The 17981-nt window shown below is 40.7% G+C and overlaps 2 protein-coding genes across 6 annotated transcripts; both read left to right on the top strand.

Annotated features, from left to right (window-relative positions):
• Nucleotides 1-1496: 1496 nt before the first annotated feature.
• Nucleotides 1497-9919, top strand: LOC105285711 (chaoptin). The gene is made up of 8 exons (XM_026968445.1): nucleotides 1497-1540; nucleotides 1905-2512; nucleotides 3293-3466; nucleotides 4123-4241; nucleotides 4408-4554; nucleotides 5184-6254; nucleotides 6485-7946; nucleotides 8147-9919. Exons 1-8 carry the CDS (start codon nucleotides 1497-1499, stop codon nucleotides 8593-8595), a joined length of 4074 nt encoding a protein of 1357 aa, XP_026824246.1. The 3' UTR covers nucleotides 8596-9919.
• A 105-nt stretch (nucleotides 9920-10024) lies between these two features.
• LOC105285714 (AF4/FMR2 family member 4) lies at nucleotides 10025-17436 on the top strand. 5 transcript variants are annotated; one of them, XR_895110.3, is made up of 11 exons: nucleotides 10025-10606; nucleotides 10979-11139; nucleotides 11453-11578; nucleotides 12216-12367; nucleotides 12528-12638; nucleotides 12765-12825; nucleotides 12894-13183; nucleotides 13269-13400; nucleotides 13512-13733; nucleotides 13829-15088; nucleotides 15674-17436. XR_895110.3 is itself a non-coding variant. In XM_011350115.3 (10 exons), the coding sequence occupies exons 2-10, from the start codon at nucleotides 11015-11017 to the stop codon at nucleotides 14971-14973; spliced, it is 2361 nt and encodes a 786-aa protein (XP_011348417.1). In that variant the 5' UTR covers nucleotides 10025-10606; nucleotides 10979-11014; the 3' UTR covers nucleotides 14974-17436. The 5 variants fall into 5 exon arrangements, 3 of the variants coding, with proteins under 3 accessions (XP_011348417.1, XP_011348414.1, XP_011348418.1); XR_895111.3 differs by having other exon boundaries at nucleotides 13829-15794; nucleotides 16023-17436; XM_011350115.3 differs by having other exon boundaries at nucleotides 12897-13183; nucleotides 13829-17436.
• Nucleotides 17437-17981: the final 545 nt, after the last annotated feature.

Raw genomic sequence — 17981 nt, 5'->3', positions numbered from 1 at the left:
AGAGCACGTCGCGAGATCGTTCTCTCCATATCCGTCTAATATAAGATTATTCTAGTAACATGCGATCAGCTGTTGAAATTATGGGCAGCTCTTTCAGCGTCAGAAAACTTGTATTGTCATGTCAGGCGTAACACGCTAACATCTCGCCAAAACGCTGGGTGTTGAAACCGTGCATTGCGTTAATCACCTTGCAGCCGGTAATTATGGGCGATTATGGTGGTGCTTGACAAAGGCAATAACGCTGCTAATGTCGCGTGAGCGATCCGGCAAGAGGTTTTACAAAATAATTAAGCTGTTGAGTAACGGGCATGATTTACGCCTCATTTATTTCACGTGAACCCCGCGCAGCCCGGCGCTACTTGAACTTACCCATCGTAAGTTGCGAAATGATAATGCACTTTTTGCGATGGGGGCGTGGCAAGAAGAGATGAGAATTTGCAAATATACTGCCAAGATGTTACACGTTACATTAAATTAAGAATGAAAAATAATTATATGTACATTCCGCAGGTATCTCATAATTCCGTACATGTCATAAATGACATGAGACTTCTATTTTAATTATTTCGTAAAACTATTAATTGAGTATTCATAAGTGATGATGTTTTCGAGCGACGACGGACTGAGCTAACGTGTTTTTCTATATACGTGTTTCTCTTTATATATTGATCTCCATAATTTTAGAAGAGAGAGTTTAGTAGAGAGAGTAGCCGAAATCGTATTATTAAAGAGATATTTTGTTATATTTTATATTATATTTTCTATAAGATATGTCTTATAGAAATGATGGAAATAATTTGTGAAATACAACATATATGAGACATCCGTTATCGTACAATATATAATAAATAATATAAATTATATATGTAGGAAAAATTGTTGAATGCGTTACCAGTTAACTAAATCGTATCTCATTAATTTCTTTAATATTATCAAATTTAAGTAAGATTTAACATATAAATACTAAATATAAATATACATATAAATATTAAATATTTAGAATAAATAAGAAATGAGAAATATAGACACAATAAGGTATGCCTTATTATTTATATGTTAAATCTTACTTAAATTTGATAATATTAAAGAAATTAATGAGATACGATTTAGTTAACTGGTAACGCATTCAACAATTTTTCCTACATATATAATTTATATTATTTATTGTATATTGTACGATAACGGATGTCTCATATATGTTGTATTTCACAAATTATTTCCATCATTAATAGTATTAATCATTTTAACAGAGGTTTACAACTTACCGTTTATTACATTGTCTGTGAATGCGGAAACTACGTCGCGGGTCATTAAGATCTGATAGTTCTGAAAAACTAGATAAGACGCGATGTAAGGCGTGAAGTGAAAACGCAAGCATAGTTCGCGTGGAAAGAATATTAATATCTCCGCGAATTATAAAATGGAAATTGTCTTATGAACGTTGCAGTTTCGCCCGCTCGCATGAGGTTTCACCAAGAACTCGTTAACTTCGTAAGATGATTGTGGAGCGGGAACATAAGCAAGTTCTTGGGAAGCGAAAGTATTTTCTTTACATCCAAGTGGAAATTACCGAATTTTCTCATACATTGTCGTTTAAATTTCCAATTCACATAAACATTAATCTCGATTTCCACTGTCAATTCTGCTTAAAGAAAATCATCTACAATTTATCTCTAAGGAACGATTTTATCTGCAAACATAATATTCTCACAACAATTCTGATATTATGTTAGTTGCGTGTTAATTCATTCGTCATCAGTAATAACTATAAATGACTCGCCTGCGTATTATTTTTATATCATATTTTATTTGCATCGCACATTATATTGCCAATATTAACAAGCAATTGTTGTATCATTGTTGTTCATTATCTAACCATACTTGTATTTTCTTTTTACTTTTAGCGCCTATCTACTAGTGGTCTTTCTGTTGAGCGTCCTTCCGCTAAATCGAGCGCAATGGAGACCCTGCGTCGAACTGAAGCGGGATCTCCTGATTCCCTGCAAGTGCGCCATATCCGTAAACTATCCGAGATCAATCGAGATGAACTGCGACCAGGTGATATTTACGCACGACACCGTGAACGTTCTGCGTGGTCAACCGATCGTGTCGATCAGCCAGAGGAACTGTGGCCATCAGATTTTGCCAGAGGATCTTATCAATTCCGGCCTGAATCTCCGTAGACTCGATCTGTCGAGAAACTCGATCTCCCGGCTGATGGACCGCGTCTTGCAAGCGCAGAGTGAGCTACGCGACCTGCGACTCGCCGATAATCTGCTGGGTGATAGTCTGAACCCGATCTTCTCCAGCAACGAGTTCCACGGCATGGAAGAACTCGAGATACTCGATCTCAGCAGGAACGGTCTCAGGAGCATCGAAGAAGGGATCTTGAAAGGGTGCACGAATCTCGAGGAGTTGTACCTCGATGGCAACAATCTGACCGCGGTGCCGACAGCCTCCCTCAAAGGACCGCGCGCCATCCGAGTCTTATCCTTGGCCGGGAACAATATCGGTATGTTTGCGACACGAAATTTAATGTAAAGTATTTTATTGTGTGATTGTTTATGCCTCCAATCCTTTAATCCTTCTATATCTCTTCTAGGTCTCTCTGCTTTCAATCAGCTTTTTATGCTTTCGTTAAATTCTAGTTTGTTAAGTTATTTTACATATTATATTATTTACATATTACATTATTTAGTATTATTTATTTAGTATTATTATATACATATGTTCATTCTATAAGAATATTTATGGTGAACCACTTGGCGATACTTAGAGATACTTCTTAACGGGACGATCTACGGTTTATCAGAGCGTGTGCCGAGATCTCGGGAAGAAGAAAATCTCAGATGTGTCGCGTCTCGATCACTGCATGCGTCGTTCCTCAAAGTAGGTTTTACGAGGAGAAGACGACGCCCGTTCGGTACTGAGAATTTTCGCGCCTAACTTTCTCCGCGTGTCTCGTATTACGCGCCACACCACGTATCTGCATTCTTTCGCAAAATATTCCGCAAAATATTCCGCAAAATATCTCTGGCTAGTACTCTTTCGTTATCTCTCGTCTATAAGTAATATCTGAGTAGGTGCAGCACAATTACAGAATATGATAAGCATAGGACCGATTACTTCCTCGAGCCTTTATCAATTAGCAGATAATTTCGAGCATTTGCAGCTGCTTTGATATCTCGAGTCTCCAATTAGCGTCCAATAAATATTCCATCTTAATGAATGAACGTCCGGCACTTCGTACACTTTGAGCTAATTCTTTCCCGATCGTTATCTCGTTTTATAGCTTCTCTTCTACGAGGCGCTTTCACGACCATCGGCGAGTCGCTGTTACGACTGGATCTCAGCGACAACGAATTATCTCACATGGAAGACGGTGCTCTCTCCGGCGTTCAACACTTGCTGTTTCTGAACATCTCGCATAATTCCCTTAGCCGATTCAACAGCGACGTCTTCAAAGGTAAAATCCTTGTTTATATAATTCAGATGTAACTGAGAAAACTTTCCTTCCCTTTGTCATTTCTCATGGATTTAATATCGTGGATTTTTCCGCGATTTATCGTGTCTCCGCAAGTCGTTCCTACATCTCCAATCGTATTATAACGATTAAGAAAACAAAGAAAGGGAAAAATGTACATTTACGATGGGAGTAACAAGCCTGTCGCGCGTTATTCTGTTTTAGTGAGATTCGTTTGTACGACCGTGTAACCGATTTTTCCGGAAGAAAGCATCGTTCTCTAGATTTGCCCGTAAAAATATTCGCGCTAATCAACGCGTGAGAAAATCTCTCGGGCCTCGACAGTGCGCCATGAAAGTTGCGCGAGGCTTGTCTTCGCCCGAGGAGCGACCTCGTCGGAATAATGAACTCTAATTCGCGTTCCCACACTGTCCGATCTTCTCACGAGACTAGATTAAGTCCCGCGCTTCCTCGTACAAGCCCAAGAACACCTACTAACTCAGGTACAAACTGTTACGGATTTTCTCTTGGCCTGCCGCGATCGTTACCATAATTTCGCGCGTTTTGCCGCTCGCGTTGTGATAACAAACCTGCCGGATCCGGCAAAGTTACGTATAGCGCGACCACGATAAAGCGAGAGATTGCCCTAACGGTTTCAGGAGCGTTCAGCCTGTTGCAGCTGGATCTCTCGGCTAATTTCCTCCAGGAGTTTCCCACCGATGCGCTAAGACACTTAACGGACCTGAAATTTCTGAATATCTCCAACAACCTGATCACCGTGAGTATTCCCGCGGGTGGTGCCCATTATCATCAACGCGCAAACCATACTGAGTTTTGCAACCCGCGCAGATTGTCTTTCAGCGAGCGATCGCATTGTGATTAGTTCGCATTGCTCGCGTGGCCTGTCCCTGCACGTGAGCGACTTTTTTCTTTCTTTCCCGCAGGAAATAGAACGGATACACTTGTCAGGCTTGACCGAACTACAAGTATTAGACCTCAGCCGGAACAACATAGGCCGACTCGGGGTCAATACGTTCTCCAGCCTTTCCGCTCTCACGAGACTGGATCTGAGCCTCAACGCGTTGCGCACGGTATGTTGTTGCGCGTAACGAAAATTTGTTACGCTGGAAATCGATCTTCACCGCGCAACTTGCTTATGACTCGCTCCACGATTATAACGTGCTTCACGTTGATGTATCCGGTTGGTGATCACGATCACAGGAAAAAGAAGTTGCTTAATTAGATTGTTAGATTGTACTTTCAAATACTATTTTTATCTTTTATATTAAAGAAACTTATTTTTTTAATAATAGATTTTTCTAGATATTAGAGATTATTACAAGAGTTCGACAGATTTTTAATAATTTTTTAATTAATGACAGTAAAATATTATGTAAAATATGTTACTCGAAGTATTTGCCATCTTTCAAATAATTGTCTGATTACGCGAATATAAAATGGCATTTTTATTGAACCTATAAAATTATATGCAATCTCCAGCAAACTTCTACAAATCTCTCTAATATAAAGAGAAAAATAAAATTACATATTAAGAATATGTCCACATATAGAAGAATAAAATTTTTAATACTTTAGTTAATATTGCGACAATATCGCTAACAAAACATATATATAGAAAGCAAGAAATAATCCTCTTGCGTTACAATTGTTGTAACCAATTTATGAATTTATTTATTTATGAAGTATTATCTTTTCACAGATTGAAGAATCATGCTTCGAAGGCTTGACCAGGCTGAAATGGCTATCCTTGCAAGACAACAATATTCTGTTGGTGCCAGCTTTGGCGCTCACACGATTACCTTCGCTGGTACATTTGCACGTGCAATTCAACCGCATTGCCGCGCTCTCCACCGAGTTAATTCGCGCCACATCGACGAACCTCGTGACCCTAGGCCTAACGCGCAACCTAGTGCGCGAAATACCAGCCAGATTGTTCTACAACTTCGAGAATCTCATCAGCATCGAACTGTCCGGCAATATGCTCTCGGTTATCTCGCAGAATACGTTCGCGGGCTTGGAGGACACTCTGTTGAAGCTGGACGTGTCGTACAATAAGCTGACCGCCATTAGCGAGCTGCCGCTGAGGAATCTGCTTTCGCTGAATCTGGCGGGTAATCAACTGAAACGCGTCTCGCCGGAGACGTTCAAGTACCTGCATCGACTGCAGTACCTGAATCTCAGCAGCAATCCGCTCTACGGCGGCTTCCCGCCGATATTCCCATCGTCCTTGATCAGTCTCGACATATCGTACACGGAACTGAAGATTTTGCCGACGGTGCTGTTTCTGAATCTCGAATCCCTAGAGAGAATCTCCCTGGCCGGCAATCAGCTGCAGGAGATCGACGAGGGCACCTTCCAGCATCTTTACAATCTCACGACACTCGATCTGTCGTACAATGCCATCGAGCACATCAACAACGGCGCTTTCGTCAGCCTGATCAACTTGTATTCGTTGAACTTGCGAGGCAACAAGCTCACATCGTTCGCTGGCGAGCATTTCAACACCGGTACGGGGCTGGAGATCCTCGATCTGTCGAACAATCTCATCAGTCAGTTGTCACCGACGGCCTTCGTGATCCATCCAAGGCTCAGGCGACTCGATCTCTCGGGCAATCAGTTCATTCAGTTTCCCAGCGACTTCGTCAAGTCGCTACAATTCTTGGAACGATTGGACTTATCTGGCAACATGCTGCGCCACGTGAACGAGTTTGCATTCTCGCAGATGGGAAGACTACGCGCTCTGGATCTCTCGCACAACAAAATCGAATCGGTGCGTAAAATGCTACGATAAATAATAAGACAAGATGACAAGTGAAAGTGGGAAAGAAAAAAAAAAAGAAAGTGTATCAAATAGCAAAATAAATATTCTGAGAGAATTAAAGTACTAATAAAAATTTATTATTATTATCATTAAATTATTATTATAATAATCATTAATAATGTTTAACGAAAAATTGTTAAATAATAAAGAATTAATTATTAAGAATAAAACTGTTACAGGTGGATGAACTGGCCTTCCACAACTCGACTCAACTTCAATCGTTGGATCTCTCCAGCAACGTTCTGGAGACATTGAGCGAGCGTACGATGGAAGGTCTGCTTCGATTGGAGAACTTAGATTTGCATGATAATCGACTAGCTTCGCTGCCCGAAACTATCTTCGACCCGTCTAGGATTCGCGTTGTGGAGAGGATCAACTTATCTGGCAATCGGTTTAACGAGATACCGATCCGCGTGCTGCAACGTCAGTCGGCGTCGCTGGTCAGTCTAAAAATCGCCCGTAACCGTATGGTGGAGGTGTTCACGCAGGATATCGTCAACAACGTGAAGGAGCTCGATCTCTCGGAGAATCCCCTGAGCGAGAACGCGGTACGCGGCATTCTGGGCGAGGCGAAGATTCTACGATCCCTGAATCTCGCTCGTACCGGCATTAAAACGATCCCCAGGCTGGAGACGCCGTTCCTGAAACATTTGAATCTCTCGGGTAACGCGATCGCGGACATCAAACCGATCACGTTGGAGCGCACGACGATGCTGGAGAGCCTGGACGTATCGCGGAACCGTCTGGCGGACTTCACCAACCTGATCAGCACCTTCAAGATCCTCCCGGTGCTCCAAAGCCTGGACGTCTCCGACAACGAGGTGAAGACCATCAACGAGAGCAGCTTCGACGGACTGAGCGCGTTGCGTTTCCTGAGAATGGCAAACTTGCCCAACTGCACCAGAATCGAGAGGAACGCGTTCAGGTCGCTGACGAGGTTGCGATCTCTGCGCGCCTACAATTACCCGAAGCTCGGCTACTTCGACGTGCAGGGTATCCTGAAGCCTATGACGCGCCTGGAGACGCTAGACGTCGAGATCAAGGACTCGTCAGTCGGTAACGAACAATTGTCCGTGCGCACTCATCCGCATCTTCGCGAGCTGACGTTGCGGGGTGAAAGATTGCGCAGTGTTCTCTCGAGTTCACTGGTCGGCGTGCGAGGACCAAGATTGTCCCTGGGACTGAAGAACACTTCCGTGGACTCGATACCGACCGCCCTCTTTTTCCCGGTGCCGCGTTCCACCAAAGTCGCGTTGGACGTCTCCGGCAGCAAGTTCACCAGCCTGCCGGCACAATTATTGGCCGCTCTGGACGAACGCGGTGGTTCCGTGAGAATCAGCGGATTAGAGAGTAATCCGATCAACTGTAGCTGCGAAGCGAAACACCTATGGAGATGGCTCAGGCTGTCGAGCAACAGAAAACCCACTGTTGTCTGCGCCAGTCCCGAGCACGTGGCCGGTATGCTCCTCAACAATCTCACGGAGGAGCATCTCTCCTGCGATCGTACGACGCCGACAAAATCGACGCAGACAACGGAAACGACACCGTCGACAAAACTGACCACGCCTGAACCGGAAATTATCTGGACTGTGGCACCGACGGTGCAGAACAATCGAAACAAGCACTACAATGATCACACAGGTATGCTGTTGATCGACCAAATGAACGCTTTTAAGTCTTCGTTGCTTGCCAATAAACTCGTAAAATTTGACAAACATATAATAGTTTTATACATTGCATTAACATAATTATATTTTATTTTTTACATTTTTATTTTATTTTATTATATTTTCATTATTAAGTAAACATAGTAACACTAATATTTATAATCTTACTCACAGGTACATCCACAATGGGCAACATCTCAAGCACCGACGACACCCTGATCATCGGTATCGTCGGAGGTGTGGTGGCATTTATTGCAATAATCGTCATCGCGATCTGCATTTGCCGGCTGCGATGGAGCGGCCAGATGAACGAGGCGAGGATGGCGGCGATGGCAGCGTCCAGCATCCACGAAGCGTCGATGATTCGACCAGCGAGCGCCTACTCGGGAAAAATGAATCCCCACGATGTCTACGTAAGCTCATACAACGGCTCGACCTTGGGCCGCGCCGGTAATGGCTCAATACCACCAGCCACCCCCGTGCAGATGATGCCCTACGTGCAACCAATGCATGCGATGCACGCCATGGGTCCGCCGTCGCCACCGTCCTCGCAACAGGTTTACGGATATTACGACACTTCGCCCTTCTCCGTGTACGTTACGGAGAACAAACTCGACAGATAATGGACACCGGGCAGTGTTCGTGACAACGCGGATGCTTGCGAAGGATCTAAAGATGCGTGAAAAATTCAAAGATACGCAAAAGTCGATAGAGAAGACGCTAGGAAATTGAAGTACTGGATAATACTCGTACTTGAAGAGTTTCGAGATACGGAATGTACTTAAACAATGCACAGAAAACTTGAGCAGATCAAGCGACCAAATAAGTCTTCCAGAAAAGTAACATATTTTTGTAAATTTAATTATTTTATTTACATATTTTATAAAATAATTATATTTGCAGTATTAATTACATTTCTCCTAGTGTTATAAGTGTATGACTATCGTATCGTTTTATAGATTATATTGGCATTATTAAATAATATGCGTTATATAATTGTAATCAAGAATTAGTGTACATATACATATACCTCACGAATCAGGAATGAATGTACAAAATGTTGTTGCGTGTAGAGTGACGATTCTGATGTACGACATATATTATTCGGTATATATAATAAAATTGTGCTTTACCGGCAAAATCTGCCGAAATTGATAACAGATTGACAGCACAAAATCGCGCGAACTACATTTCTTGCATATTCCATTTACTCTGTTGATTAATTGGCATTATCGAGTTCGCGCTTGATCGAACGGCACGAATTTAGAGTGCCCGAATTTTACATCTTTTTTAATTAAAAGAATCTACGTAAATATCCTGCTCTATTTTTCTGCCGTCAACATGCCATCTTATTTTGTTATCAAATTCCATTAAATCTGTACTGACATTCCGCCAAGAAAATTTATAGTAAACACTTTCTAAAATCTGTTTCTGCAGATTTGCTTGACTGGATATATACATGGAAATGTTGTACACAAGACTAAAGAGTAGCATGACGGTTTATGAGTGAACAAATGAAGTGAGAAGTGTATAGAAAAATGATGCTCTTATATATAATATATCAAGCAAGTTTCCGTCTTTATTTAGTATTGGAATAGGGTTTACACAGGATAGTATATCATGTACATACATACGTGTATATTTGATATATCCGTATATAAATGCAATGTATTATTTAATAGGCAGTTTATAATAACAATTTATAATATAATCATTTCAAAAACGTTTTTAAAAAAGAGCCAATATAAAGCCAATATTTGTAACAGTATTTCTATTTCTCTTCTTAATAAGTTTAACACGTAGTCACGTAAGTCATTCTGTAATAATGTGTTTCACCTGATAGAAGCGACCGATCGATTTTTCATTATACGTTTATATCAATTATCTTATATTATCTTCTAAGCGGAATATATAATAAATATTTTAATAATCATGTGTTAACTAAAATACAATTCCATTATATGTGTGTGTGATTATACTCTCTCATATATAGATATATGTATACATATATGTATTTCTGAAACGTGAATTTTTCATATTAATATTTTTCACATTAATTTTCATATTGAGATTATAAAACCGCTAAAATTCAATTTTGCAGAAATTATAATTCTTTTTGATAGAGGAGATGCGAAATTGGAATATTTTGAATTCAATTGTTCCCGCGATATACGCGCTCGTTCTGCAGTTCGATAAATCGAACTCGGTAATGTCGACTAATCGATAGCCGCACGAAAAACGTGGCCTACTCGATCCTACGCGATTGTGACATTCCAAGTACAGTAGTTCGCCTGATTAAAAAAGTCATCGCACTTCCTATGCCTGTGAGTGTGAGCGATAGCACGATTATCGTGAAATGCACTAGAGCACGCGACTCGAGTGAGAGCTTCGTCCGCTTGTGCGTGCCAAGAACCGTGGAGCTTTGCCTCGATCATCAGCGAATGCTGACGAGTGACAGCTCGCTGCTGACAGCGCGTGAATCAGTGAATCGTCGCGGATCGTGTCCGTTCGATTAATCCGCGAACGATCATATGGTGCTCGTAACAGCGCGCGTGTCATAAGAATTGCCGCGCTTCACTTCAGGCGAACGGCGAGGCAACGCACGGACCTTCCTAAAAATGACCTGACGACGAGGTACGATGATAATCAGTCGAGAAAATCATCGGGATGACGAATATCGATCTTGCACGCAAGATAGTCTCCGTTCTTTCGATTCGCTCCTTTTAATTGCACTGAATTCTACTGCACTGTTTCGCGATGCAAAATACAAGATTGCGCATTCGTATCTTGAAAAGGGGAAATTAACATTTTGTTAAATGTAAAAATTCAAGCAAGCAGGAACACACCTTTATCTCGGTCGTGCGGGCGATGAATGTCACCGTGGATGAACCGCACCGGTAGGCGGTTGTGGCTAATAGTGCATAATAGGGTGTGTTCCGTGTCGCGTTGAGGTTATGTCACACGCGGTCACTGACAGCAGCATTTTCGGTTTCGGGCGTTTCACAGGACACACGAGAGCGCGCCCAGCGGGAGGCCTATAACATGATACGCCCTTTCCTCGATGAAGAGGATGCCTGGTGTTACTGGGTTGTCTCGGTCGGCGCCCTGCTGTCATTCCTGGGCCTCGTCGCCGCCTGCATCTGCAGCTGTCGACGGAACGAAAACAAGTGAGTGCACCGGAGATCTCTCGGCAGTCGTGATACATTGCGATCAATTCAAATTCAAGATCCCTGATGATTCACTGCATTTGCAATTGTTTCCAATCGTAACACGAGTGACAATACAAAATACTTTTTGCGTAACAGAGTAAATATTGGTCACTTATGAATATTTTTGTAGATCTTCCTATCACTCATATGTGTTAATGTTCTCTCGAGTCACTTCATTGTGAGCACGTTTTGTCGTGAATCATGGATGTAACATAAATCAATTATATCTAATCTCGTATTTGCTCTACAACATACAATCGTATCGTGACAGGAATGAATTTCTGGGACTCGCTGGTATGGTAACACTGAATAATTCCGAAACAGACGGTTTCAACAGAATTCCAGTGTTGGATGTGTCCCAAGTTGTTGCGCAGGATGTCAACGATGGTGGAAAAAGGTTTCTACCTCTCTCAAAATTGACTTGGCTGCATGTGGTCTTCTCCGGCAAACGCATTTTTTCGGTCCGATAACTCTTTCTTTGAGCATCCTGGATGATTTGCTGCTGCTGCTATTGTTACTTAAACGTGCTGTTTATATGCGCTTGCCTTTTTTAAGGATTCTATAAGCCACAAATGACCATGTTACAATATTTAAATAATTTAGATTATTAATTATGACAGAACATAAAGAAACTTACTTCTTTTGATATTTTTGATCTTATAAACTAACATTGCATTCTCTTGCTAGCATATTAAATCATTTAGAATACCGAAATATTATTTAACATTATTATTTAATTAACATTTAACATTATTATTTAACAATCATCACTGAAATCTGTCATAAACTTATGTATGTGTTTCATACTTGGTTTTGAGGCTTATATTGCTCATTAAATTGTACCACACTAATAAACTAACAATATGATAACAACATAACTCACTTGAACTAAGCACTGTCCATGCAAACAGAAAACTCATATTCCTATTATTCCATCATAACATGTTGTACACTAATCTAGTATATCATCTAACAATTTTTACCTGTTGCAATACACACACACTTCAATTAAATCCAATTTCATTTACACGTAGGACTGCAAGTGCCAACAGGAGTCTTCCAGATATCCCGAAAGACAAGAGCAGAGAACATGAGAATATGGTGGAGTCAGTACCTCAGGATATTTATGAGACCACTGAAACTATGGAAGACCATTCAGAATTGTATGCTACAGTCCAAGATGCAGGTAACGCTATCAGATTAAATTAAAGATAAAATATTTTTAAGGAATAAAATCGAAAAAACATATTAATCTATTATAGATAATAAATTAATAATATAATCATTAATTATGTGATATAATTAATACTGTTTGTAATCGTTCTGTTTGTTGCTTGGCTTTTCAGCGCAGGAACAGATATCTGAGAGGGAAGCACAGGAAGTTACCCAGCAAAGTTCATTGACACAAGATATATCGCATCAATATACTAGATTTGCGTCTCCTATCTCTGACAACGGTAGGTGAATTATTATTCCTATTTCAATTATTTATCTATATTCTTTTTTATTAATTCGTTAAATTATAATATTTTCTTTTGCCGTCAGTTACTAGTCGATTAATGATGCTCTGTGGTTTATTTCAGTTGAACATCCTTACGCACAAGTTCAAAATGTTCAGAAGACTGAAGCTAGTCAAGTAAATAGGTAATTATCCGTTTGTTATCGTCAGGCCTGCCATTTACGAAGAATGTATTAATTCTTTTACATTTCAGAAGTAATGTTAATCAAATCGTAAATATCGAGAAACCGTCGACATCGACGGGTCAGCCGAGGGGAAACCCGGTCGCGCCACCGAGGGCCCGCCGATCATCCTCGCACAACTCACTCCTCAGCTCCGAATCGCACTGCGACATTCAAGCCGCGAACGCTATCTCCGGTGGTGTGCAAGCTAATCAAGACTTGCCCTACATGACGCCGCCCCTTTTAATGCTACTGCCACACCCGCCGCACTCTCAGCACAACAGCCCGCAACAGCACTTTAGCGGTGATTCCCAAGATTCGAGTAATTATTTAATTTCTCATCGATTTTAATCGGCCTTTTAAAAACAAATCTTTTAATGAAACGCATCGGTGCCTCTTTGATGCAGAGGGATACACGAGTATAAGCGTGCGGGAACCACTAGCTAATATAATCGCGCAGACCAAAGCAGCCTACAGGCAGAATCAGTCGACTCGACCGATCACTGATCCCCATTATGCTACCGTTTCTGACGATTCGGGTGAGTAAATTTCAGCGTTATTGTAATTGCAAGTCATGGTACAATAGCAGAGCTCCGATGTCAGCTTAATTTAATAGTAAAATTTTAAACGCACGCTTGAATATTTTACAGATGAAATGTACGCCGCGATTGACGAGCAAGACAAGGTGTACACTAGCGGCAGCGAAACGTACGCCCAGATTCAGCCGACGACGTTGGACGCGCAGAGACAAGCGCAGCATGAGCAGCCGGTATTTTGCCAGGCTGCTTCGCGCACGGAAGAAACGCACCCTGCACCGCAACCGCCTAGCGTCGACAGTTTGCGTCACGTCGCACACGCTCATTCTAGACAAGGTAATCGCTTTTTGCTATTATAAATATCGATTCTAGATAAATAATGATTATTGAACGTATTATCTGCGTTACTAACCATTTGCCTCTCTTTTCAGCATCGTCATCGAGTGCCACTAGTTCCATCATCAATCCAGGGTCGCCTAAACCCGAGAAGCGTCAGGCTAACTCGCCATTACCGCCGCCGCCCGAGGCGAGTGCGGAAGGATACGCGTCTGTTGACAAGAGCAAGGGTAAAACCGACGAGAGATCGAGGTCTTCGTTGTCGATGGGTAAGTCGCTCGAGGACATGTACGCGAAGGTAATGAAGAAGAAGAAGGAAGTGGAGGAGCAGCAACAACAACAGCAGCAGCAGCAGCAAGCGGACACTCACCCAAGCGTCAACAACGTTCTGCATCCTGAAGCGAGTACTTACAGAAAACTGAGTCTCATAGAGATCAGCCGGGCGTCGTGGTGCAGCCACGAATCGGTGGAAATCCAGAAGAAGGAGCCTGACGGCACGCATTACGCCGCTGCGGGCAGCGCCGCGAGCAATTTCCACGTCGAGAGCGAGAGTAATTCGAGCTTGAAGTTACCGAAACCCGAGAGAGACGCGACCCTGCCGCACATAGAGATCGATCACGGGTACGAGGCCGTCGACTCCACCAGCAACGACAGGAGGAACTCGGCGGCGAGGGGCATCGCGAGCTTGTCCGATCCAAATTACGAGATGCTGCGATCGCAGTCCGCGCGCGAGAACGACTATCAAAGCAACTCGATATCCGCTAGGAACAGCGCAGACGCGTCGTACTCGGTGCCGTTCAAACATCGGCAGGTGAGCAACGCCAGCAGCGAGGACCCCGGCTACGAGAAGGTGCGGCTGCGACGGCGGGTCGAGCTACTGGACCAGGACACGGATTCCGAGCCGAATTACGAGAGCATGCCGCACGACACGGGCGAGCCGAACTACGCGTCGGTGTGCCGACCCGGTGACAGCGACACGGACCCGAACTACGAATCCGTGAGCCACGGCGACCCGAATTACGAGAGCGTGAAGTACATGACCGTCACGCGAAACGAGGAACCGCCCTACGAGCAAGTGATGAATAACTTTCCGGTGGACACGAACGCGGACGGCTACGAGAAAGTTAAGGACAAGAAGGCAACGACCAATGCCGATTACGAGAAGATAAATCTGAATAATACCCTGGAACGGATCAGCAACGGCGGGGATACCGATGACGAGCAGTACGTTCAGGTGTAACGCGCAACTTGTGACTCCTCGGCCATAATCTCAAGCTCGTAGAAAATTCCGGGTGGAAACGTATTATAAAATTCGACCTCCGCGATTCAACGAGCAATTTTATAGCGTAAGAATGGTAAGTTGTCAAGTTATGTCGATATCAGTACGATAATGAGGATAAGACTGATGAAGACAAACAGTGAGAGTAAGCTTACGAGTGAAGAGAATCTGCATTATTTTTTCAATTGTCTTGATCAGACGCATTCTCCCCCGGCGATAGCAAAGCTTGTGATTCGAGAAGTTACCGCGTCAAAAACAAAAGAACGTTCTTAAAACGTATCGCATCCGAAAAATGTCGTCCGTGTGAGTTATAAACTTGAGAAAGACCATTGTCGCGCGTCTGCCTTTAATAGCATTCAGGTATTCGTCGTAAGCTAAGACATCGTACGATGTTATTATTCGCTAGCTAGCGCGATCGAAGTAATTCTCATCGAACATGAATCTAACTGCAACTTGACAATTACAAATGACAAATGCGAGACGCATTAATTTTTATCCATTCACTGAGGACAACAAGCCAATCTTTAGATGTTCGATGGTCGTATATTTTACCGGGACACGTTCGGTTCGTTTGTATTTCTCGCGACATATTGTAAATAGGATATATTTACACTTCGTAGTACGTGCGAAATTTATTTTAGAGATTTATTATTTATTGCAGCAACGCTTGTGTTTACGCGGAGTGCTATATATTTATCAGCCAATATTAATGTACCACTATTATGTATATTATCGATCGAGTAAGCCGACACTCCTCAAACTGCATCAAATTAATTAACAAGGTAAGCAACGTGTAGAGTAAAATTATAATCAAAGCAACGGTATATATCGCGCAAGAGAACTACCAATATTATCTTATTTTAATATCAGCTGGTCTGCTATTTTTTTTCATTAATCTATTAATCGCTATAAATTATATTATTTTGTACAAGTTAGTTATTAAGTTTCAATATTTGTCATATTGCAATATTGACATTTAATTGCTTCCTTCTTCTTCTTTTTCGAACAAGATGTACATCGACAATTTCAGATTATCAAAAGCAGTGAAATTACGAAGAACTATGCGGCACAGCGGATAATCTTTCAACAGAGCTTTATAATGAGATCAATTTTATATTGCGATACAAGTTTTCTACAAATTTTCTACACTTTTCACTTAACGTGATGCAAGACAATTAGCGTTAACTTTAGAAAATCTCACATCGAATTTTATGTTTTCATAAAAGAAACGTTTAATTTATCATATTATTTCTTTCTCGTATTCTTATGTATGTATCAAATGATAACAATGTAAATGAATTTAAATGTTTCATTTACCTTATCGAGTCTTTTGTATTTTAACCGAGATATTATATATCTCATATTATAATGCGATATATTCATGATATATATCTTTTGATATTAACTGAAAGTATATTTCACGGTTTTTTAATTAATTTTTACTAATTCCTCGTAACAACATATGTGTTTCATCGTAACTGAATCACAGACATTAAATATAAAAGTTTTATAAAGCGGTATGTGATAAAACAGAAAAACGTATTTCGACAAAAATCTAGAAAACAAATACCAGATTTTTATTACATAAAATTTAATACAAAGAGAGAAATAATGTAAAGAATTAAAATAATAAGCATTACTTTAAAGTATGATAACAACGTATAAGAGAACAAATATGCACGCCTAATATATAATTAATGAGTAGGTAACATACGAACGTAAATAAGTTATTAACAAATTCGATTTTTAGTACAAATACATTAGTTTCATTCACTACAAGTTATTATTTAACAAGAAAATGCATGAAAATAAATTTGAAAATAGAAAGTCGCTGTTCGCAAAAATAATAATGATAGATATGATGGAATATTAAAAAACATGTCCTCGAAAGAGTAGGATGCTTTATTAAAATCGGAAGTAAACTATGTGTTTTCTTGTAAATATGGCGTATTTACAACGAACTGTCTCATATGATTTTCTAACAAGCTCAACACCATACATGCTTACAAATATATTTAATAATGCGGTTTGTAATCATTTTTTAAATGATATTCGTTCCAGGATAAACGAAACGTCTTCGAAAAAAAGATTATTAAATATCGTTGTAATTTTCGAACAATGTAGATATACGCTGTATATAGTAGATCCTTTTTTTTATATATTGTTATATATTTAAAGACAACACCATGTACATAAAGGCGCTATTTTAATAATGCAGTCATCATATTACACAATTCACAAAAATTTCTCATCTCCATCTATAACAAGTTCTGTGTAACGATGTAATCTTCCACGTAAATTTTTTAAGCTCGATATCGTCATCTCGACAAAAATGAAAACTCATAATTTTATTAGAATTATATATATATACTCCTTTGTATTTTTGTGAGATCCGAAAATTTTATACAATAAAAAGCATTTTCAGAATTGCTTGTACCTCCTGATCATGGATTATCCCTCTGTATAAGATATTAATTTTATACTAATTTTTTTTATATCCCATTATACGTTAATTCGGTGATTAAGGCTGTTGTAAATTGAAAAAACTAGCGATTTTATGAAAAAATGTATTCTTGCTCACATCGTAGACACCACATTGACAATTCGTGCGTTATGGTCTCTAGATCGGTTATGTAACAATATATGTAAATATAGATACTACTTACATTAATTACATTATCTTACGTTACAATCGTCCGTACGCAACACTCGTCTCGGTAGAACCAATGACTCGCACGTTGAAAATTTCTTTCTGAATCCTTCGATAGGCTTCTCACTTTACTACATATTCTCCTCTTTCTATTCCTTTATCTGCAATCAATGCACAAGTCGGGCTAATACTAAAAATTCACCGGCTTACGTTTAGAAAAGTGGACTGGTCTGGGATATACGGAGTATCAGCATGTCTCGATTAGCTTGTTTAACGTGTACGATCGCAGGAATTCGTACACGGAATTGATCACCGTTTT

This window comes from Ooceraea biroi, chromosome 3 (assembly GCF_003672135.1).
Source record: "Ooceraea biroi isolate clonal line C1 chromosome 3, Obir_v5.4, whole genome shotgun sequence".
In the NCBI taxonomy this organism is placed as follows: Eukaryota; Metazoa; Arthropoda; class Insecta; order Hymenoptera; family Formicidae; genus Ooceraea; species Ooceraea biroi.
Note: the sequence above shows the minus strand (reverse complement) of the source record. Positions and strands in the feature narration are given on the sequence as shown.

Bases quoted from the DNA above. Each gene is read 5' to 3' on its own strand.
- LOC105285711 (XM_026968445.1), top strand. From the start codon at position 1,497: ATGATTGTGGAGCGGGAACATAAGCAAGTTCTTGGGAAGCGAAA. The intron at 6,255-6,484 runs GTGCGTAAAATG...AAACTGTTACAG, and splicing joins CGCACAACAAAATCGAATCG to GTGGATGAACTGGCCTTCCA. The intron at 7,947-8,146 runs GTATGCTGTTGA...TCTTACTCACAG, and splicing joins GCACTACAATGATCACACAG to GTACATCCACAATGGGCAAC.
- LOC105285714 (XM_011350112.3), top strand. From the start codon at position 11,015: ATGATACGCCCTTTCCTCGATGAAGAGGATGCCTGGTGTTACTGGGTT. The intron at 12,639-12,764 runs GTAGGTGAATTA...GGTTTATTTCAG, and splicing joins GTCTCCTATCTCTGACAACG to TTGAACATCCTTACGCACAA. The intron at 12,826-12,893 runs GTAATTATCCGT...TTTACATTTCAG, and splicing joins GAAGCTAGTCAAGTAAATAG to AAGTAATGTTAATCAAATCG.